The sequence below is a fragment of the Sesamum indicum genome, linkage group LG11 (genome assembly GCF_000512975.1).
Source record: "Sesamum indicum cultivar Zhongzhi No. 13 linkage group LG11, S_indicum_v1.0, whole genome shotgun sequence".
In the NCBI taxonomy this organism is placed as follows: domain Eukaryota; kingdom Viridiplantae; phylum Streptophyta; class Magnoliopsida; order Lamiales; family Pedaliaceae; genus Sesamum; species Sesamum indicum.
The window spans coordinates 1,799,764-1,824,754 of record NC_026155.1 but is presented as its reverse complement, the minus strand read 5'-3'; the positions used below and the strand labels follow the sequence as shown (position 1 = coordinate 1,824,754).

Below are 24,991 nucleotides of genomic sequence, written 5' to 3'. Positions count from 1 at the left end.
AATAAAAAAGGTGCCCCCCATCTGGAGGGACCAAACCTATATTTATCTGGTAGTGCCCCCGTCTGTTGGTGGTCTATCCCCCTCTGGCGATTCTTGTAAAAGATGCTTGGGACGGTTTGGATAAAGGATAAATCATCATTATTCGTTGCTAGAAGTGCTTTAGTAGGATTTCTCTTTACCTTGGGAGACCCCTCACCTGTGAGGAATCCCAACCGCCAAGGAGTCCCTCCTTGCTCACATGAGACTCCTTGAGCTTATGTGGTCCTAGGTGGTTGCTAACACCTAGGCCAACTGGATGTCACGGTGGAATATGGGCTGCCACATGTGTGGACCTTCTGGGCCAAATATTTTGTCGACCTTTAACCATAGTTTGAGTCGGGGGATGTCCTGGCCTCCTCCCTTCTTCCTGGGCTACTTGGACTATCTGGACCTGCCTAGTTACTTGGTCTCTTAGGAGTATGTTGGATGTCCTAGGCCTCCGGAAGGGTACCATGGGCCTTCTATTTCTTTCTTCTTTTTGGGCCGCTTGGGCCAACTCATTTTTGGGCACATCATTCACGATTAATCAACATTTGTTATGATTTTACTTAAGGTCAGAATATTTATAACAGTTTTTAATTGTAACAAATGCTTTGACCTTGCTTGCAAAAAATAAACGACTAATCGACCTAGCGCAATTGTGGTTAATTTGTATCCGCCAAAATGTTTTACTTTTAACTATGGTGTTTAACCATAGTCAAAAGCAATGTTTCATCTAGTGAGATCACACTTGAGTACTCTGAAATGTTTAAAACGACACCGTTTATAATTTTTCATATTCTCATTGGTTTTAGATCTGTGCATAATAGATCGTATTGTCCCGAACGGTGATTTAGTTAAAACCCAAATGTTTATGAACTTATTATGAATTTCTAAACAAAATTATAGTAGTAATTCACGTGAAACCTAAGACTTGATCATATTTATAAATATACACCCAACGTGCCACAGGCATAAACTTTGTTGTCTTTGTTATCCTTACATGCTTAACATCTAAAAAAATGATTGGCTTAACCATTGGAGGATGATAGTGCAAGCTTTTGTTTTGTTGTCCTCACGAGCTCTATCCTACAGCACAAGCTTATTGTAATTTTGGTCTTTTATCTTTAAGAGATAGGAATTTTGGTTCTCTAACTTTGGATGTGGCAATTTTTTTCTTGTATCTCTGAAATGTTCGCGATTTTGATCCTTTAGTCCAATGATGACCTTTTGAACTTTTAATAAAAAAAATAACCATAGTACACTACATGCTCTAAGTTAGGCTCAACATACTTCAGAAATAAATTAAACCTCCATAAATTCCATACATTGTTTGACCGTCTTGTTACCGGGTATTCTATGTTTTTGATTTTACAAACTTTCTCCAACCACACTACTGTAGTAGATGGTTCGCAAGTACTTGGCTCCTTCAGTAACAAACGACATACCCCTATTTCATTTTCTACCTTAGGGCGTAAAAGTACTCTAATATAAGGACTTAATAAAATTTTAATAATCAGGTCAAACAGAAGCCTTTAATTTATTGAAAAAGTATCTGAAGTACTATATAGATATTTATTCCTCTATTGAATGAGACAACTATCAAGCCTCTCATGGAAAAGAGGTTTGACTTTTTGGCGAAATCCCCATATACTGAACAATGTTAACTATTGAAATTATACAGACTCGACTTATTTTCTAAAGTGTTGGAGAAGTTCTCTAATGTCCTCCATCTGCTTCCATCCTCTTTATTGAAATAGTCCGTGGACTTCAAACTTATTCTTAATGAAATCATTGTGTCCATCACCTATATTTGCTCTCAACTTTATGACTATGGTTGTTATGGGTTGTTGGCCATGTGTTTGCCAACTGGTGTCTTTTGCTTTTCCGACTGTTGGCGCTTTTGTCTTCTTTTGCCGTCAGTCTTCTTTCCTATTTTTTACATCTTGAGAGTTTTACCTCGTTTTGTAAAAATCCTTTCTTTTATCTTTATATAGTTTTAGTTTAGGTTTCTTTGGGTTACCGAGATCTTTGTTCCGAACAAGGGTTTTTTCTATTTTTTAAAGCAAGGGCGTTTGTGGTTATTCTATTGTCTGACATGCATCACATTGCATGCCTTCTCCATTGTGGCCATCGTTGTACGTAAGTTATTTTTCAAAACGAGCATTCTTTCTTTTCGAACAAGCTGTCAACAAACTTGGTCTTTTTCCCTATCATAAAGTTTAACAAAAATAATGGATTTAATTTATTTGAAAATATTTTAAATGGGTATTTCACTTTGTCCATCTTAGTGAGAAGACCCAATATCCCAAAGCTCTTCTCATAGACATTACATCTTCATTGAGATATGACACCAGGAAAGCCTCTCTTATGGCAGCTTTAACTTTCGTGAATGCTACCATGTCAGGTTTCTGCAACTTGATGAAATGAAATGTTGGATATATGACACCCTTTTTTTTCTGCAATTTCTGGAGCACTAAAATAAATTTAAGCTCCAAAATATCTCCTCGTTTAAGGTGAGGATTATTTTTTCATGAGTCATAGACTGGCCCACTAATCCATTTCGGAAGTTTTGAGATTTTTAAAAATCCTGGTGACAATATGAATCAAAGCAAGAGCTCCAAAATCATATTATTTCCAAACTTCTTCTGGCTTTGACACTTCGCATCCAGATCTGGTTATGTTTTTCAGATGCGTCTACTATACTTTTGTTTACGTTGATTCCTTTGCGGGAAATCAGTTTCTCCCACATTCTCTAGTACATGTCAAGCAAAAATAGAAGATAATAGTTGGTTAGTATTAATCTTAGAAGTGTTTATCATTGGTCAAAAGTTAATCTCTTCCTCTTTTACCGCAGAGATACTGAGTTGACTTAAATCATCAAGAGTTTGCTCTTTCTGTAATTCAACTATTGCCTTCTCACCAGAGTCTAGCGATGACCTCCTGCAAACAGTACTTTGAATCTGTCGCTACAGGATTAGATCCATATTCTCTAATTGCAGGTTTAAAGCTATGCTCTCTCAATTCTCGAGTCATCATCGAAGGCAATGCTTTTCGAATTAGTTCCACTAAGTCGTTACATAATGAACTAGAATCAAGTTTGGTACTCCTAATGGCGATCTAGATAGTGTCAGGATCAGTTTGCTGGACTTGACCAGCTATTTGAGCTTTAACTATCAGCTGTCCAAACTTCTTATCAAGCTCCTCAAGGTTCTACTGGAGATGCCTTACCTTATGATGATGGAGTCTACTTCAGATGCTTCCATCTCTTGTCAAGAAACCTACAAGAGCGTTTTTGAGATTTAATAACATATTATAACGATAATATTAACATTCGGCCTACCATATAATAATACGAGCTTTCTCAATTCAAGTTTATTTTTAAGAAAAGCTTTTACATACGTATTATCAACTTTTAAAGTAAATTCTTTAACTAGTAAAAATAAAGGTCATTTCTTAAACACCTTCTAAACAACGACGAACTCCTTTTCACTGATATGCTAGATTTTGGTGTGTTATTCAGTGAACAACCTTCCTGTATATCTACTTGACTCTTCGCCAGTAGTTGTTTTCTTCATGAGCACTACTGTCTATCTGTATTCATTGATTTCTGTATAAACTACCAAATCGTCTTCTTCTTGTGGGATTGCAAGCTTTGGCAAGTATACCGCAAAACTGCTTCAACTAACAAACCCTTTTGGTGCTAATTTCCTCTCATTTTCACTTCGAGCTTCCAATTTCCTCAAGAAGTAGTAGGAAATCTTGTATTTCTCAAGATCCTTAATTAAGATTCCTGCAAAATTAACAACTCTCAAGAAGTTTTGAAGTTGCTTCTTATGTTTAAAAATATGAGGAAAAATGCGAATTTTCTCCATAATGTGTTCCTGCAACTCAATACCTATTTTTTCAATAAGAATTCCTAAAAAGATTCAATTTTGTTGACAGTTACAATGGCTTTCTTTTTAGAAAGTATTCAACTCTCTCTATACCATGCTTCAAAAAATATTTCAAGATATTTAATATGATCCTATATATTTTTAGATGCAATTAAAATATTTTCGACATAGACAGACATAACTTAAGATAGTATATGAAAAGACTATCCACTTTTTTTTTTTTTTTTAGTATTTGGGGTGCATTAGCAAGTCGCATAGGAAATACATTCCAGATATAATGTCCTTGTGGTGTGGAAAATACAATGTATTGCTTTGAATCATTTTCCATCTTAATGTGCAATCCCACTTGAAAACACTTTAGGACCTTCAATGCAGTCAATTAAGTGTTTTCTACCTGGGATGTAACAGTCATCAAATTCTAGTATTTTATTTCTACCTTGATAGTTAATTACTAACTCAGTTTACCTGTTTCTATCTCACCATAGTTTCTTACCAGAAAATCAAGCTATTGTAAGAAGAGACTCCAAGCCAAATAAGTTCAAAATTGATATGCCCCTTGGTGATCTCCTTCATATCCTTCTCATCCTCCATGTTCATCTGGATAGATTTGTATGGAACATACTCGTACTTGCATTCCTCTTTAACTTTCAAAGTAGCTTCAGTTTTGTTCCTATTCTACCATGCAAGAGGGTTCTCACTGAAATTCCTCTGAGACTAGAGTTTTACTGTATGATTCTTTCCATTGTTTTATTTGATTCCATGAAAAGAATTCTAACAGACTTTCAAAGGTTTGGTGCATATGTTCTTCATTGTGATTATTCTGACTACGTTGAAGATCTATCCGAATCACTTTCTATTTCTTCCTCTTATATGCTTTCATCTAAGAGAAAGTCTTCAAATTGGTATATGGGTACCGAATCTTCATAGTAAATTGCATCTAGGATGTCGTCTATGGGTTCAAATTTTCGTAATTCACCATGTTTCTGCAGGTAATTTGGCGATATATCCCCTTTTGCTCCACATGTCTAGCAGTTGCAGTCTTTGAAATTGTATGGACTCTGATATGGGTTCGTCTAAAAGTTCTCTTCATAGGGGTTCTTCCCCTAAAGTTTACATCTGTTCATCTAGATCCTTGAGGTGAAGACTTGTTGGTCCAATTTTCTATCCAAATTTGTACGATCTGGCTTTTAATTTGGACCACTATGATCTCCTTAGAAAAGAGAATTTTCTAGCACTCTTGGAGTAGAAGTCACCATTATTATTCTTCTTATTTTTTGGCTCGCTTGATTCTCCTATAATTGTTGAAAAATCATTATTATCACAACAGAGAGGGGTTCTTTTAATCATACCTCTCAGCCTTTTCATATTTTTCTAGACGGATGCTTAGTAACACCAGTCCTCCAGTTTTCCTTTAAGGAAAGACATCCTCCTTGCCACTAAATCTAATTGGTCTTCTGATACTTTGTAAGATTGAACCAACATTTCCCTCCATGAACTGCAGATTTTTACAAAAAACATAGGAAAAACTATTTTTGTTGCTCCTGCACTTAAAAAAAATACTTGAGAAACCAATAGATATATTCATCTACCGTACAAATATTCCTTAATTGGAGGCCAAAGAGAGCTTGTGAATACTCTCTAGCCTTCTCAGCTCTGCTTCCTTCAAGTTATCCATATCCAATGAAGTGTATCCTGATGAGCCTTTTGAATCTTTTGCCGATTGCGCTTTTGGACTCTCCGGCCAGAATACTTGCTTTGGTGCCTTCTAGGATCTCATTCGAATTTCATAGAATCCTCCATGCTTAACTCCAATAGACGTATGAAGTTCTCCTTGTCTAGCTCCAATGTGATTACTGATATCTTCATGGTTGCGACCCACTCATCTATCACTTCTCGATATTTGAAAATCGATAATATCCAAGTGAAGTATAGTGTTTTGTGGATGTAAGGACTCGAGCATTATCCTTGCCCATGATATATTTTCAAGTACTCTTCATTGATTTTGTCCTAGATTTTCTCTTAATTTTGTTCTCACGAACATCAAGGTGGCATTAGTGTGGAAGTCCACACTTTCTCTCATTGGATGATCCTGTGAGGAATCATTTGAACCTGTACTTTCCTCCGGCGGTGGTAGTACTGGAATGATGATAGGAATATCGAGGGCGTCCAACAAGCAAAAGAAATTCAAGATCCAATGGACCAAGATTTAACCATTGGAAGTGGGCCAATGACAAGAGAAAGGTTGAAGAGAATGCAAGAAGTAATTCAAGCCCAATCTAACTTAGTCCTTGCTAATGGGATCAAGTCACAATCGGAGGCCCAACATGTGAGCTTAATTTCATTAATTCAAGCCCAAGGAAGCCCACAATAGGAGCCCAACTCGTCCAAGTGCAGCCATGTGGTCAAAAGAGACCTTTCAACTACATTCAAAGTGCATTTATACACCAATTCGCGGATTCACATGGTCATGCATGGGTTTTACTCGGTTATGACCAAGAATGCATAGTTTTTAGTTATTTTTGACCAAGTATTGAATGTACGTCCACCAAGGAGTCACTTGGGGATATGAAAGGTTAATTTGGAAGTGTTTTAGGCCTATAAAAGGCACATACCAGCCATGCATGCGGGATACAATCGAAATATTCAAGAATTGATCTAGTTTATAAAATATTGAGTGTTCTCTTACTTTGGAGAGTTATACACTTGTTTTAGCTTTTGTGAAACCTTTGCTTTGTAAATCTAGTCTATTAGATTGGTGATTCAAATTCACATAGCCTCCAATTCATGCTCGACCCAAGTGTGTCGTTGTGTGGATTGGTTTACTCGTGCTCGTGGTTGGTTGAATGTTCTAAGTAGTAGGTCACGTTCATATAACGTGGTTGACTATTTACATTCCTCAGGTCACGAACCACTTTATCCATTTCTAGCCTACGCCGTAAAGATCGGGCCACCCATGGTCAATACCATATCATGTGGTATCAGAGCCTAAGTTGATACGGTAGGCTTTCTTTATTTTATTTGATTTACCTTGAATCTTTTATCTACCACCACAATCTTCCGTACCTTCCCCCTGTTGTTATATTTAAAAAAAAACAAAAGAAAAACAGCAAAAAGAAAAGCTCAAAAAAAAAAGGAGAGCAGCAAAAAAAAAAATAGAAACAAAAAAAAATCATTCATTACTTTACTTTGCTATTATCTTTGTAAGCCAATTGGTCTTCATTTCCCCAGTTATACCGAACTGCTTTAGACCTTTCTCTAGCTACGGGTGAGTGTAAAGCGTCCACATACGCATACTTGGTTGAGAAAAGAATTGGCATTTGTGTTTGAGTCACTAGATAAAGCATTGAGTTTCACAAGAGCTTAGATTAGAGAGTGTTGAGTGAAGTGAGACTATTATGAGGGCCAAAAGTGTGAGCCTATTAAGTGAGGAGTGAAACACGAGGGGAAAAATAAAGAGAGAAAAAAAAAGAGTGTGGCAAGAATTTGGTGAGGATCCTATAAATACACAAAAAAAAAAAAAACATTTTACTAAATGGCAGAAAATCGAGATAAAGGAATTGCTCAAGCAAGTGATGACAACAACTCGGGACAAACAATGCAAGGTGGGGTCGATGCATTCCATATGCAAGCCTTAGTAAGCCACTTTGAGAAGTTGCTTGACCGTAAACTAGAAGGACTTCATGAAAGATTGGATCAAGTAGAGAATCAAGTGGCCGGTCCAAGAGCTACAAATCCAAGACATGCTGTAAATCCACATCCTCAACCCCCTATTTATAATGAGTATTTGGAGGATCCAAGCGATGGAGAAGAATATGAGGACATTCGGCCAAGAAGATTGAATCGGCCAAGAGATAGACCGAGACGACCTAGAGAAGAAGACGGTGGCCTAGGAGGAGTTAAGGTCACCATTCCTTCATTTAAAGGAAAGAGTGATCCCGAACTCTATTTGGAGTGGGAGATGCGTGTCGAGCAAATCTTTTCATGCCACAACTACTCGGAGAGTAAAAAGGTAAAACTCGCAGCCCTTGAGTTTACTGATTATGCTCTTGTTTGGTGGGATCAAATGCAAAAGGAACGGGTTAGGAATGGTGAACGTCCCATCACAACATGGGAAGAGATGAGAGCAACCATGAGGAGAAGGTTCGTTCCATCCTATTATCGTCGTGAGCTTCACAACCATCTCCAACGTCTTACTCAAGGTTCTAAAAGTGTTGATGAGTACTACAAGGAGATGGAGATTGCCATGATTCGAACTAACATTATAGAGGACAATGAAGCAACTATGGCTCGTTTCTTGCATGGGCTCAATCGGGATATCGCCGATGTTGTGGAGATGCACCACTATGTAGAACTTGAAGAGATGGTACACCAAGCCATCAAGGTGGAACAACAACTCAAGCGAAGAGGACATTTGAGGAAGACTTCTAACTCGTCGGCATTCGGTCCATGGAAGAACAACCCTAAGAAAGACACCCCTACTACATCAAGATTCAAGCAGGCAGATCCTAAACATGATGACAAAGTTGCTACCAAAAAGGTACAGCCTGAGCCCAATTCTTTAAGAAATCGTGATATAAAGTGTTTCAAGTGCCAAGGAAAAGGACACATAGCAAGTGAGTGTCCTAACCGACATACAATGATCTTCAACAATCATGGAGAGTTGGAAACCGAGGAAGAAATCACCGACAAAGAGGAATCAACAAAAGAAGATGGTGATGGAGAGTATGCCGAAGAAGGAGAATTGCTTGTTACTAGAAGAACCCTTAGTGCCCAGATGTTGGAGGAAGATAATTGCCAAAGAGAAAACTTGTTCCATACACGCTGTCAAGTTCATGGAAAGGTATGTAGTATGATTATTGATGGTGGAAGTTGTTGCAATGTGGCAAGTACTGAATTGGTTCAAAAATTAAGTCTACCTACTTTCAAGCACCACCGCCCGTACAAGCTTCAATGGTTGAATGAGTGTGGAGAGCTGAAGGTGACCAAGCAAGTAAAGGTATTTTTTTCAATTGGAAGATATAAGGATGAGGTTTTATGTGATGTTGTACCAATGAAAGCATGCCACATACTGTTGGGAAGACCATGGCAGTTTGATAGGCAAGTAACACATGATGGATTCCAAAATCGTTACTCTTTTGTGCTTCGAGAAGAATCAATAACTCTCAATCCGATGACACCAAAACAAATTTTGCAAGATCAAATCTTGAGAGAAAAGAAAAGAGAGTGTGAGAAAAGGAAAGAGAAAGGAAAAGAAGAAAGTGAAAATGAGAGTGAAAAAAGAATGAAAGATTCAAAAGAGGGAGAAAAAGAAAGCAAAGTTGCGAGAGGAAAGAAAAAAGAGAGGGAAAAACAAGAGAAAGAGAGTTTACTAGTTGCTAGGAAGAGTGAAATCAAGGAAGCTTTGTTTTTTCGACAAAACCTCATAGTACTTGTGTACAAAGAGGCTATGTTGAATTCTAACGACCTAACCTCTTCTTTGCCTAGTGTTGTTACATCTCTTTTGCAGGATTATGAAGATGTCTTTCCGGATGAGATGCCACCAGGTTTGCCACCCATTCGAGGGATAGAACATCAAATTGACTTCATTCCGGGAGCATCCTTGCCAAACCGCCCAGCATATCGTACCAATCCCGAAGAAACCAAAGAGATTCAAAGGCAAATCCAAGAATGGATGGCCAAAGGTTATGTGAAGGAGAGCCTTAGTCCTTGTGCAGTTCCGGTGTTGCTCGTACCTAAGAAGGATGGCACATGGCGGATGTGTGTCGATTGTCGAGCCATTAACAACATAACGATAAGATATCGCCACCCTATTCCTAGGATAGACGATATGCTTGATGAGTTAAATGGTTCAACTATCTTTTCTAAAATTGATTTAAAAAGTGGTTATCATCAAATTAGAATAAAAGAAGGAGATGAGTGGAAAACCGCTTTCAAAAAAAAGCATGGGCTTTATGAGTGGTTAGTTATGACATTTGGACTTAGTAATGCACCTAGTACATGTATGAGATTGATGAATCATGTTTTGCGTGCATTTATAGGCAAATTTGTGGTTGTGTACTTTGATGACATCCTTGGTTATAGTAGGACTTTGGAAGAGCATGTAACACATTTAAAACAAGTCCTAGAGGTTCTAAGAAAGGAAAGGTTGTTTGGAAACTTGAAAAAGTGTAACTTTTGCACTAACAAAGTTATTTTCCTTGGTTTTGTTGTAAGTAGTGAAGGAAACACAGTTGACGAAGAAAAGGTCAAAGCTATTCAAGATTGGCCAACCCCCACCACTATTGGAGAAGTGAGGAGCTTTCACGGCCTTGCAAGCTTTTATAGGCGATTTGTGAAGGACTTTAGCACCATGGCAGCCCCATTGAACGAGTTAACCAAGAAAAATGTTCCATTCAAGTGGGGAAACGCACAAGAGAAAGCCTTTCAAGCTATAAAAGAGAAGCTTACCCATGCACCTTTGCTAGCCCTTTCCGACTTTGGTAAGACTTTTGAAATTGAATGTGATGCAAGTGGGATTGGCATAGGAGGAGTTCTTATGCAAGGAGGGAGGTCAGTTGCATATTTCAGTGAGAAATTAAGTGGGCCAACACTTAACTACCCTACATATGACAAGGAGCTTTATGCATTGGTTAGAGTATTGGAAACTTGGCAACATTATTTGTGGCCAAAAGAGTTTGTAATACATTCTGATCATGAAGCACTCAAGTATATTAAAAGTCAAAGCAAGCTTAGCCGTCGACATGCAAAGTGGGTAGAGTTTATTGAGTCATTTCCATATGTGATCAAGCACAAGAAAGGTAAGGAGAACATTGTTGCTGATGCACTTTCAAGAAGGTATGTTTTACTTTCAATAATGGATGCTAAAATTCTTGGTTTTGAGCTCATCAAAGATTTGTATGCTAATGATGTTAATTTTGGTAAAGTGTTTGGAAATTGCAGCCCAAGCATTGGATGGGATAAATTCTATTTGCATGATGGATTTTTATTTCGAGCCAACCAGCTTTGTGTTTCTAATTGTTCTATTCGTTCATTATTGTTAAAGGAAGCACATTCTGGGGGTTCGATGGGTCACTTTGGTATTTCTAAAACTTTGGGAGTCTTGAGCGAACACTTTTATTGGCCAAAGATGCGTAGAGATGTTGAAAAGTTTGTGGGAAAATGCATAGTTTGTCATAAGGCAAAGTCAAAGCTTAATCCCCATGGATTGTACATGCCCCTCCCTATTCCTAGTGTACCTTGGGAAGATATTTCAATGGACTTTGTTTTGGGATTACCTAGGTCTAAGAGGGGGAGAGATTCTATTTTTGTTGTTGTAGACAGGTTTTCCAAAATGGCACACTTTATAGCATGCCATAAAGTTGATGATGCCTCTAATATTGCTAATCTTTTCTTTCAGGAAATTGTGAGGCTTCATGGTATGCCAAGGACTATAGTGTCCGATCGAGATGCCAAGTTCCTTAGCTACTTTTGGAAAACTTTGTGGGGCAAGCTTGGAACTAAGTTGCTTTTCTCTACTGCTTGCCATCCACAAACCGATGGGCAAACTGAGGTGGTCAATAGGACACTTTCGACATTGTTGAGAACAATTGTGAAAAAGAACTTAAGGAGTTGGGAAGAGTGTCTACCGCATGTCGAGTTTGCGTACAATAAGGCTATCCACTCCACTACTAAGTTTTCACCCTTTCAGATTGTTTATGGTTTTAATCCTCTTGCACCTATTGATTTAATTCCCTTGCCTTTGCAGGAGAGAGTAAATATGGATGGAAAGAAACGTGCTGAAGTTGTCAAGCAAATCCATGAAAAGGTCAAAAGTAATATTGAGAGAATGACTCAACAGTACATGAACCGAGCGAACAAGGGAAGGAAACGAGTTATCTTTGAACCGGGAGACTTAGTATGGTTGCATCTTAGAAAAGAGAGGTTTCCCGACAAAAGGAAGTCCAAGCTCATGCCAAGAGGGGATGGACCATTCCGAGTCCTTGACAAGCAAAAAAAATTCAAGATCCAATGGACCAAGATTTAACCATTGGAAGTGGGCCAATGACAAGAGAAAGGTTGAAGAGAATGCAAGAAGTAATTCAAGCCCAATCCAACTTAGTCCTTGCTAATGGGATCAAGTCACAATCGGAGGCCCAACATGTGAGCTTAATTTCATTAATTCAAGCCCAAAGGAAGCCCACAATAGGAGCCCAATTCGTCCAAGTGCAGCCATGTGGTCAAAAGAGACCTTTCAACTACATTCAAAGTGCATTTATACACCAATTCACGGATTCACATGGTCATGCATGGGTTTTACTCGGTTATGACCAAGAATGCATAGTTTTTAGTTATTTTTGACCAAGTATTGAATGTACTTCCACCAAGGAGTCACTTGGGGACATGAAAGGTTAATTTGGAAGTGTTTTAGGCCTATAAAAGGCACATACCAGCCATGCATGCGGGATACAATCGAAATATTCAAGAATTGATCTAGTTTATAAAATATTGAGTGTTCTCTTACTTTGGAGAGTTATACACTTGTTTTAGCTTTTGTGAAACCTTTGCTTTGTCAATCTAGTCTATTAGATTGGTGATTCAAATTCACATAGCCTCCAATTCGTGCTCGACCCAAGTGTGTCGTTGTGTGGATTGGTTTACTCGTGCTCGTGGTTGGTTGAATGTTCTAAGTAGTAGGTCACGTTCATATAACGTGGTTGACTATTTACATTCCTCAGGTCACGAACCACTTTATCCAATTCTAGCCTACGCCGTAAAGATCGGGCCACCCATGGTCAATACCATATCAAATGATCTCATTGATTTGGATGTGGACCACATCCACAATCCCAAGTTGGGAAAAATATTCGACCAATTCCTAAAGATTTGATAGATCTACCCTTAATATCTTCATTACTTTATATATATGGTGGCTTCAAGGATTATATCTTCTCGCGTCTTTGGCTTTGAATCTCCATCTCTTTTTCCTTGTAATGTAGAAGGGGTACTGGCCCGAAAGCGTCCCTAATGCGTTCTTGATAAGATTTGGATGTGTTAGGAGGATTCCTTTGGTGTCTCTTCAGACCTGTGACTTCGGCTTTCAAATTTGTAAGATCCTCGTGTAGATCTGAAAGGACCCTAAGGATCTCGTCCATCTTTTGATTCAAATATCTATTTTCATAAGTATGTGGATTAACCTATGTTCATCATTTTGAATTGTCTTTTGGATCTCTCATAGATCTTGAGAGATTTTTTAAGTATCTGGCTCGATCTCTTTCCAATCAGTACCTCTAATCATTGTTTTTAGAACAGTAGATTTTTAGGAAACTTATCCATTCTGTTTCTCCAGGCTGGTATTATACCATAGATCTCTGCGATGTGTAGGCATTTCACCATATTCCCTAGTAGAATATGTCCAACCTGGTAATTTCGCAATCATTACTCTCTTTCTCCTTTTTTGAGAAGATTTCAGTCAATCCTTTGAGAATTGTTGTCAATTTTGTCAAGAATTTTCATAAGAAAGTTCCTTTTATGTATTTTCAAAATTTGAAAATATTCTCTGTTGTCATCATAGCTCAAACATTCGGTCGTAACCATACTTTGGAAAAATCTCCTCCTTTAGGGGTTAAAATAACTAAATGTAATATAAATAAATATTTCCTTAATAAACCTAAGATCTAACACCATTCTGTAAGAGCATGTGGAACAAAATATTAAAGGAGTGAAAATGAACTAAAATACTCATTTTAAAGCTATAAAAGGGTAAAATCACCATAATTCGGCCAGATTTCTCGAAGGACTAAAATCGTAGATTTTATTAAAGTTATAAGACTAAAATTGCAAGTTTGAAAGTTAAGGGACCAAAAATACCATCCCAAATTGCAGGACCTATTTTGCAATTTCCCCCTTGCAGCACAGAGAAGAGTTTGGACTTGATTTTGTTTTTGAAAGACCTAAAAAACTTAGCGTAATTTGAACTCCGATTATATGTAATGTGATGTTTTAAGTTGTTTACATATTTAAGGGATAATTATCCATTTTTTTTAATTTGGTATAATTATACAAAAATCCTCTTATAAGGTTAGTTTGGTCATAAAAGGATTTATTTGATTTGTAATAAGTCAGTAACAAGTCAATTATATATAAATATGAATTTTCAAGCAAATATACAAAACTTTGACTAACAAATAGATCTATTTATTAGATTGATACAAATATTGAAGGTATTTGATATAATTTTTTAAATTATAAGGGATTTATATATAATTATATTAAATTCCAAAGAAGGGTGTACAATGTAATTACGTCAATATTTAGGTAAAATGTTATATACATATATACATAATAGAAATTGGAAAGGGAGGGGGATGGTTGTGGGGTCTTTTATTTAGTTTTTTACATTATTCTCGTTCATAAGTCATCGTACGGATGCTTATCAACAGCTTTCAGGGCTATAATTATAGCACGTAGGTTTTAGGCATCCCATATAGCAATATTATGTTATCTTGTTGGGCAAATAATAAAAAATAAAAGGGATAAATTATAATTATGTCTTATGAAATTTCACATCATTATAAATACTTTTTCGTTATTTAAAAAATTATAAATATCTCCCTGATTTTAATGTCCGTCTAACAACGAACTCATTCCGTTAGGTTTTCATCCCATCTTTGTGGTAAACTGATCAAAATGCCTTTGTAAATTATAAATTATAATTTTATATATATTTTATAATTTTTTAAAAAAAATTATAAACTAATATTTCCTCTAATTTATTTATTTTATCCACCTTCAGTTCTTTTTACATTCTTTAGATATTTTTTTTATTTTTTAAAAAAATCAACAAATGTAAAATTGTAATGTACACTTCACTGTATAGGGATTACATAATTATTTTTTATTTGAAGGGGGTATTTGTAATTTCTCAAACAACGAGTAGGTATTCATAATTATGACAAACTGTAAAAAATTTAATTATAATTTACCCATAAAGTAATTATAATTTTAGTTCTGTAAGCATAAAAGGTTCATAATTTTAGTCTTGCATGAATATGTTATGACAATATTGTCCTATAATTCTAATAATATCCAAATGATGATAAAGATAGCCAAAATTTCCTAAAAATAGCTAAAAACGTGCACGTGACAGACACCTGACAAGCTTAATTAGGTGAACTTTTTCTGTCATTTTAACGAATTTCCAGCACTTTTGTCCCGAACATGCAAACTTCTAAAATTACAGGACAAAATTCTCAAAAAAAAAAAATTGTACAAGAATAAAATTGTCAACCCTCATACTTATACGACTGAAATTGTAATTTTCACCTCATATAATTTAGTTTATAATCTTTTATATGATAAAAAAATAGTAGTGTAATACTTGCAACTTTTATATATTCTTGTTATATTTTTTGTACTGAAATTAGCTAAACAGTGCTATATTATCCTCTTATTGTTGTAATTATTACATATTAGATGTTAAATTGATCGTTAGTTAAACAATCAAATATCAAAGTCCACTAAAATTACTTGACCTTTTCTAAAGGCAATATATTCATGACCATCACTCCACCAAGAATTATATTTTTGATCATATAAGTGGATCTGTTTTAAATTTTGGTCCCACACTCAAGTCAATTCGCACAATGTATCCCATATGTATTTTTTATTTTTTTTCTTTCAATTTGAGGACCATTGAGGGATTTCCCTCCAATTGATAACGACAGCTACTCTCTCCGTTAGTCAATACAATCAAAATAAGGGTAATTACATTTTTGGCTTGAGTTTGGAACCAAAATTGAAAATAGGTTCACTTATGGGACCAAAAATACAATTTACCCTTATTTTGATTGTATTCACTAGTAGAGAGAGCAGTTGCCGTTATCAATTTGATGGAAATCCCTCAATGGTCCTCAAATTGAAAAGAAAACCCACATATGGGACTCAATGTGCGAATTGGCCTGAGTGTGGGACCAAAATTAGAAACAGGTCCACTTACGGGACCAAAAATGTAATTTACCCGGTTAATTACCATAGTTTAAAGTGAAAGTTTATGGCTAATAATAGTAATTAATTACGACGGTTGTGCAATTACGGCTTAATTTCTGCTAGTAAGGCCGAACATTAGCTACAACTAAAAACTATGACAAATATTTTAGTACGCATAGGCAAAATCATAGCGAATGTTGATTAATTACATGGCCAAAACTTTGTCGCATCAATTTATTTGACCGTGGTAGATAAAATTAATTTATCATTATTTTTAAGCCACAGTGGCTTTTTTTATATGTATAGTGCTATTAATGAGGTAAGAAATTTTAATAACATAAAAAACCATTAAATAATTATGGCATATATATTAATTAGAAAGTTAAAAAGTACAATTTAATACTCTAGGGAAATTGTGTTTACTAAAAAAATCACAGATTGTAGCCCATATATGTATATATATATATATATATATGTATGTATGTATGTGACTGGGCAATACATAAAATTTACTATAAATTGTTAATTATGATATATAGGGTAGAAAAATAAATTCAAGTACTCGATACTTAATTGAAATTGATAGATAAAATTAATGCTTTTGAGTATGATTGATCAACTTAGAAAATCAAATTTGAACAAATTTTTTGGTTTGATAAACTTTCGAGATAGCCTCAGCTCGATTTAATTAATAAAAATATAGTAAGGTATACTTAAAAATATTAAATTACTAGAACTCGACTCATATTTAATTCAAAGTTCGTCTGAGTTTGATTAATTAGGTTAATAATCAAACAAAATTCAAATAGTTTTCAAGTTCGACACTAATTCGACCAAACTTGAATAATAATATATTCGATTCGAGTCGAGTCATTTACTGCTTCAATTATAATAATTTTTTTTATTGAAATTTACCTTTGTCGTCGATGAAAAATAAAAGACCAAAATGCTACCATGAAAAATTAAATGTGAAAAATACTGGCAAAATAAGTTAACAGGATGAATAGCTCCAATTTTAAAAGATCGCATAAGATACATATGCCTTTTCCGGCTAGAACAGTAAACTCCAACGAAAAAAATGATTAAAATTATGAAATTTATAAAGATACAGAACCAAAATATTGTTCCGAAAAGTTAAAAGACGAAAATGCAGGCAAGAATGAGCTAATAGAATAAATAGCATAATTTCATACTATTTTAAAAAATTAAAGCTCGAAAATGACAAATCACCAAAATTACAAAATAAATAATGATTTGAAACCACCTCCCAATCCATCCAGCTTTGAACCAAAAAAGAGAAAAAATGACTTCATTTTTCAATTCTCTCTTACTCACATGATGAACATAGCTCCCAATCCCATGGGTTTCTTCCTGGACCCAAAATCGGCGGCTCTAGCGTTCTTGGCCGTCGTGGTTTCCCTTCTAATAGTTCGACGAGTACTGCTGCCGAGGAAGCAGGGAAAGAAACAGAACCATCCTGTCGGGGGCACCATATTCCACCAGCTCATGAACTTCAGCAGGCTGCATGATTACATGACTGATCTCGCGGCGAAGCACAAGACCTACAGATTAATCGCCCCTTTCCGCAGCGAGGTTTATACCTCCGACCCGGCTAACGTTGAGTACATCCTCAAAACCAAGTTCGACAATTATGGCAAGGTATATATACATATATTAATTGTGTGTTTCTTGAAATTTTATTATTTTCATTGGAGAAATATATTTATCAAGAAAAGGAAAAGGAAATGCAAATTGCAATATAGAGTTGAATAATTTATAGAGAATAATTATACCGACATCCACTGATGTTAATTCATATTCCCAAAAGAAAAAATCCAATTTTAAGATGTTTTTTTCAGCATTTTCAACAATAATATCCCTTTTTAAATTTGATGATTTTTTTTTAATAATAGTGCAGAAATCGAGAGTAGTGTCAAATTTTAGGAGTGTCGGTGTAAGTATTCTTGATTTGTAAACTTAGACAATGGTAAGAGAGTGTCATTATTGGAGACATACATGTCTTTTCTCTAATACCTTAACATGTTGTCTACTTTTTGTAGTTAAAGTTGTGGTAGTGTCCATTCTCACCATCCGAAAGAACAACTCTTTGGAGCTAATTGTTACTTAATAACTGATGATCTCTGCAGGGGTGGTACAATTACAGCATTCTGTGTGACTTATTAGGCGATGGAATTTTCACGGTCGATGGCGACAAGTGGAGGGCGCAGAGGAAAGTGTCGAGCCATGAGTTTTCCGCGAGGGCGATAAGAGATGTCAGTGCGGTAGTCTTCAAGAAAAACGCCGTCAAGCTTGCAATTATTGTCTCTGAAGCTGTGGTGTCCAATCAACCTATTGATATTCAAGTGAAACATCTCCTTGACATCAATTCCATGATCATCAGTGGACAGATTCAACATCTGTTGTCTGCTTTTTGAGGTAGAACTAATTGTGGTCATGATCTTAATTTGTCAGGACCTTTTCATGAAGACGACCCTGGATTCGATATTCAGAGTTGCGTTTGGAGTCGAGCTGGACAGCACGTGTGGCTCGAACGAAGAAGGCGCCAGGTTCAGCCGTGCTTTTGATGATGCGAGTGCGATTACTACTTGGAGATACGTCGATCTTCTATGGAAAATAAAGAGAGCCCTCAACCTTGGTATGGAAGCGGAGCTGAAGAAAAATATTCGGATTGTTGATGAATTCGTGTATAAGCTGATTCATACCAAGATTGAGCACATGAAGAAGTCGCGAGACGAATGTGTATGTGAATGAGTTTATTATAGCTTCTTGTTGTGAGTTATGGTTGTCAAGATTTCTGTTCAGACACTTCTATTTTTGTCTGCCTGCCAGATGCATTCGGAGAAAGAAGATGTTTTGTCGAGGTTTTTGCAGTTGTCTGAGGCTAATCCCAAGTACTTGAGAGATATAATTCTGAACTTTGTAATGGCTGGTAAAGACACAACGGCAACAACTCTGTCCTGGTTCTTTTACATGCTCTGCAAGAATCAGCTTGTGCAAGAAAAGGCGGCGCAAGAAATTAAGGAAGCAACGGCCTCGAATCAGGCTGCTGATATGTCTGAATTTGCAGCCAGTGTGAGTGAAGACTCTCTGGAAAAGATGCATTATCTTCATGCAGCAGTTACTGAGACCCTCAGACTTTATCCTCCAGTACCTGCGGTAACAGAACACTTGCTTTCTTACAGCATCCCTGCTTTTTTGCTAAGATGGCCGTAAGGCGGATGAATCAGTCGAGCAGAACACATTTAATGTTCAAAGTTGTTTAAGCTTCTACTCAGCTTCAAATACTCTGTTTGAAGTTTGAACTTAATTTGATTGTTAACCAAATAAAGCTCGAGCCGCTTCATCTTTTTTCAAATTTTTAGCATTTTTTGACTGATCGAGTCGAGCTTGCTCAGAAAAATTTTTAGCGACTGATCTTTAAATAGAGTATCGAGCAATTTGATTTCTTTTTCATTCGCAAATGCAGGTTATGTTTCCCTTCAAAGACTAATTAATCCCATGTGCATGATCTTTCCTTTTGCCATATACAGAACCCTAAGATGTGCTTCTCTGACGACATAATGCCGGACGGTTACCATGTGAAGAAGGGTGACGCGGTGGTCTACCTGCCATATGCAATGGGACGGATGAAATTCATATGGGGGGACGATGCTGAAGAGTTCAAACCGGAAAGATGGCTTGAAATTTACAGCTTTCCAGGTTAGCAGAAATGCTATACATCATGCATGCAATCTAACAATTTCTTGACTATTCAGCTTTGAGCTTAGTCATCAACAGGTTGAGTTTTTTGAAGAAAAATCATGTCTGATCCACTAGAAAATCGACCGAACAGCGTTCTGACTGAACTCTTGTGATGAACAGGCCGGCCCACGAATCTGTTTGGGGAAGGAATTTGCTTACAGGCAGATGAAGATATTCTCAGCTGTTCTACTGAGGTTCTTTGTCTTCAAACTGAGTGATGAGAGTAAGGCAGTGAAGTACAGGACGATGATCAATCTTCATGTCGATGGGGGGCTAAGTGTCGTTGCCTTCGATAGATCAGACGACAAATCCGGATAAACTGAACTTGCTGTAGTTGTGAGGGACACTTTGCAGTTCGAGTGTATAGTTATGCACATAATGTATTCTATGCTTCTATTAATAAAAAGTGTTTATATTCGGACTTGTATCTGAGGTTGTAAGATACTAGCAACGTTAATTACAGTCAGCACTGGAAATTTTAGTCCTAACTGAGTTTGGTCAAACCAAGTGTGATACATCTACTGTGTAATTGATAAATTTGAGTAAAAATTTTTCAAAAGAGCACATGTTGTTCTTGATATCACGGCCCATATCGGGGATCATGACGACAGCTATGCCATTAAGTCTAGCGGCTCAGCCAAAGCTATCAGTAAAGAGCAATAATCCTAACAATCTAATAACGAAATTCCATGACGTCCCAAAATGACAGGCGTAATATTCAAAGGCCTCTTTTATTTGGAGTGATGGGATTTAGATGGTACAGATAATTTTAGGATAATTGTTGGGATTGAGTTAAAAATGATTATATTAAGTGCCTGATCAATTTTATGTTTACTGTATTGATAAAGTAATGGATATAAATAATATATTGTTTACTTTTGACCATAATTTGAGATTGAATTGTGGACTAATTTGGTTTTTTTTAAAAATACCCATAATTTTTTTTCTTTTAATTTTTTAATATTTTCTTGTGTTGATTAAGATGTAATATATTTATATACATAAATAAAAGTTAATATTATATGTTATTTAAAATCTAAGACTGTTAAGTATATATTAAAAATTAAATGATATATTATATAAAAAAACATAGAATTATATATATAAATTAAATAATATATTTTATATTACTTTTTTCTAACCACCAACATTCATCTTCATAAAAATAATTTATTTTAAAATATCAAATAGATATCTAATATCAAAATTAATAAAATATATAGAGATATATATATCAATTCAATACATATACTTCCCTCCCCAGCCCAAAATCCGGCCATTTATTAAAATAAAAAACCTTAAAAAATAGAGGATTGGGGGTAAAAATAGAATGAAAATTTTATTCAAAATATGTGGACCCCAGCGAATTTAAATCCCAACACTTTTTTGGAGGGATTTAAATCTACACCATTTCCTTGTATATATCGGGCTGGCCAGACTTTTGTCGGGCTGGGAAAAAACAAAAAGGTAAATGAGTTATTAGGGCAGAATATGGTCGATGTAACACCATGTAATGAGACTATGATTATATCTCCTTTAAAAATCACACTTAGAGTAAATCTCTTTGATACATATAATTATGTATATAATCCAGTAGCTGCGGGGTAGATATATACACACGTAATTCCATCATCACTTGTATGTAAAAAGAAAAAGAATACATATCAATACATAGATTAAAACTCTAAATAAGAATTATATATACTGTTGTTATCTTTACACTTACTCATAGTATGATGTTACTACTTCACAATTTCACAAAATGTACGTCTCGAATATGTGATACCTTATGAACCGCTGAGGCACCTCTTCTTTGAGGCACCACTTGCTCAGCCAGGATGGCTGGAAATAGACCATTAGATACGGGGTCTTCTTGTTGTTAGGATTTTCCTCCTTGGACAGTTTGTACCTAGTTTCTCCGCAAAACTTGCAATAGTCCAAATCAATGTTGTCCTTCCAGTACAACATGCAACTATTTTTACACGCATCAATCTTCTCAACAGGTAAACCTAAGTCTCTTACCAACTTCTTCATACTATAGTAATCGAGGGGCAGGGGGTGAGTCCGGGGCAATATATTATTAGCCCACTAGGATTTGATCATTTGTTTGCTCAAACAAATGGGCTTCGGCCTTCATATTCACCAACCCAGCAACCAATACCAATTGAGATTGGGTGCAACCGTTCCATGAAGTGTGCGTGGAAGGGCTTGTGCAATACAGGTGGATGTATCCATTTCAGAGGTAATTAGCACACAAGTTATCTTAGTTTTTCGAAATAATTCTAGTGTCATTAAGTTTCTAATAAATATTCGATTATTAGATTTTTTCGAGATTTGAAAATGACGGTGAAAAACAAAACACACGTCGAGGCATCAATTGTAGAGGCTTACCTTGTAGAAAAAATCGGTTTATTGACTTCTTACTACTTTCAGCTCCAGATTCTTTGCAAACAAAACACGCAGAAATAGCGATGTCTGTATGAACGACACTCATATCCAATTGTATGTATTCAATTACCCTAGTCGAGGTAGTGGTGCATCAAAGAAGAGATGGCTCAGTAGATCAGAATGCCACATAATTGAGACGTACATATTGACTAACTGTGAAGTAGTCATGACATACTACGAGTAACTGTAAAGTTTATTCACATTGTTATTTTGGACTTTTAACCTATGTATTGATATGTATGTGAACATATCCTTTTTGAATGAACTTTACGAGCACCACCATTCGGAGGACTTCATTATTGAGGAGCTTGTAGCTACTCAATTCCAAGGATTGGTTCACGTCGTGTAAGTTATGTCTTATGAATTGTGTCTTTTGAATTGTATTACAACTGTAATTTTTCAATATATGGTTTCTCTAATATGTGCAACACAGGTGAAAACTGAATTTAATTATACAAAGTTACATTTCAAAGAGGATGAGGCAATACATACTCCACAAGTTGCGACAGACAACCACTATTATGACCTGCATGACCCAAATGGTCTACAATTAGTCGTTGAGCTTTTCGTTGCTAATCAACAAGGAACAGGTACATCCTGATCAGGAAATTATGAATCTGATGACGAGTCTAAAGAAGATCGTTTTGACGAGAATTACGAGACTAAGGAACGCAATAATTATGATTGAAAATTTAGTGTTTATGTAAGAAGTGTTTGTGTATTTTACGCCCAACTACACAGGACATGATTATATTTTATCGATAGAAAATTACAAAAATTAGAAAAAACAGATAATAATTTATAAAAATAGTTGACCAGCTAATTTTGTGGATATTTTACAAAATAATTTTCTCATACAATAAAATTATTTTTAAAAATAAAATATAATATTTTTTTGTTTAGGAACGATCCAAAATTAAAATTACCGTTTCAAATTGTTCCTACTAGGAACAGATTAAAAAAAATTAAAAAAAATTATTCCAAAATACATTACAATATCCTACAGAAATAATGAGAAAAAATCAAAATATAGGAACAATCAATTTATGTTAGTCGTTCCAAAATCAGTTCTAAAAAATTTAATTTTGTGTCTTATGAAAAGTGGAGGGAAAATCAAACTTAGGATCGATTTTTAAATATTTGACCGTTCCTAGATGTATAAAATATTGTTACTAAAATGATTAACAAATAATCGTTCCTAAATGAGTTACAAATACCATTCCTAAATATGTCCACAGATTCTTTGTTCACTTTCTAATTACGATATTTCAACATCCGATACCCTGATTAATTTCAAACTTAAACCACATGATAATACTTTCCTTATGTGAATATATCTAGCGGTCTGATCTAAAATCACATGGTTTTGCGAACAATTGTGTCATTTTTAACCTCATTGATTATGTATCAAATACGATATCTCATTATCCGTATAACAAAAATGTCCAAAACTTCATCAAATATTGTATTTTTTCGATTTAATAATATCCAATGATCTGATTAAAATTTTAACAGTCTGATTAGGCGATCTAATACAACAGTATAAGATACTACTTATATATATGTAAGGCTAACAATCTTATATATACAAATATACTTGATCTTCTGAATATGTATCAATTTAATTTAAAGCATTAGATATTTTCAATAGTCTTAATTAATTTATGGTCTATTTTTTCCTAATCATCAACATGTTTGGGATATTTTTTTTACCTATATTTTTTATTTTTCTAATTTTTCAGGAAAAATAATTTTGGCACAAAATTAGGAATAATTTTTTGAAAATAGGAATGGTTTTGTTAAAAATGCTCCAAAACACATCGTTTTTATTTTTTAGGAACAGTTTTCAGGAACAATTTTAAAAAAAGAAACAATTATATTTAAAAATGCTCGTCAACTAAGACGAAGTCGTTTCGGTTATTTGAAACGGTTTTTGGAACGATTGTTAGAAAAATGCCCGTTACATAAATTAAAATATATACAACACTTAAAAGATTTTTTCTTTCCTTCTCCCTTTCTCTCCCTCACTCTCGTGCTCTCTCTCTCAAACCAACCTCTCGCCTCCCCACGCCGTCTGCTGCTGTCAACCACTTGAAACCACCCATCACCCCTTCATCGACACTAGTAGAGGTAAGTTATCGGTTTATTTTTTTTCCTCCCTATTCTTGTGATTCCCTGCTCCCTCCCCCCTATTTTCTCAAAATACTTCCCCATATTTTCCCATTTTCTAAATGTTTTTCGACACGTTAGACCAAAAAAATGTTTAGATCATGTATAGTGGTACGCCTCCTGTACCACATGGTCGTGGTCGTGGCCGTTTCCAGCAACGCCGTAGAATGCCTCCCACGTTAAGGAAGCAGTCCTTCGACCACCCCCATCGCCTGACCTGACCACACCGTCCCCAGCCCCACAGACTCCAGATGATGCTGGATCATCTGGTGTTGTACTGGTGGCTGATAAGACGATACAGCCCCACCACTAACAGTCCCCCCCACCATCACCACGCCATTGCATTAGCCTCGATGAGGGGAGGTAAATTTGTTTATCAAATTCTTTGAGTATTATTTTATCTTGAAAATATCTAATTAACATGTCCTTTCAGGTCTGATCGCCACTTCCACGAGCACATCAATGTAGTCGTGGGGGGACACTTTCCCCACCCGTGACCATGTATAAGGTAGGTGCCAGAGCACCAGCATTCCTGTTTCGGAAGCATGAAGGTAATCAAATTTAAATTAATTTGGTATTATCTAATAATTTAAATTGTCTAATAAATTTTACTAATATTTTGTTTAACTTTATTATTGTGGATGACCTACTGGTGGGACTGTGATGATGAGTACATGTTCTGAGTCTTCCACATATGGGTCCGAAAGTACATCCGGAAGACATTTTTCATCGCT

At 35.7% G+C, this 24,991-nt stretch overlaps 1 protein-coding gene and 1 pseudogene across 1 annotated transcript; both read left to right on the top strand.

The window, feature by feature from the left end:
* Nucleotides 7,447–11,937, top strand: LOC105173268. The gene is made up of 5 exons (XM_011094956.1): nucleotides 7,447–9,015; nucleotides 9,421–9,673; nucleotides 10,103–10,748; nucleotides 10,884–11,651; nucleotides 11,805–11,937. Exons 1-5 carry the CDS (start codon nucleotides 7,447–7,449, stop codon nucleotides 11,935–11,937), a joined length of 3,369 nt encoding a protein of 1,122 aa, XP_011093258.1.
* LOC105173214 lies at nucleotides 17,146–20,204 on the top strand (annotated as a pseudogene).

Bases quoted from the DNA above. Each gene is read 5' to 3' on its own strand.
- LOC105173268 (XM_011094956.1), top strand. From the start codon at position 7,447: ATGGCAGAAAATCGAGATAAAGGAATTGCTCAAGCAAGTGATGACAAC. The intron at 9,016-9,420 runs GTAACACATGAT...TCTCTTTTGCAG, and splicing joins CATGGCAGTTTGATAGGCAA to GATTATGAAGATGTCTTTCC. The intron at 9,674-10,102 runs GTGTCGATTGTC...GCACTAACAAAG, and splicing joins GGATGGCACATGGCGGATGT to TTATTTTCCTTGGTTTTGTT.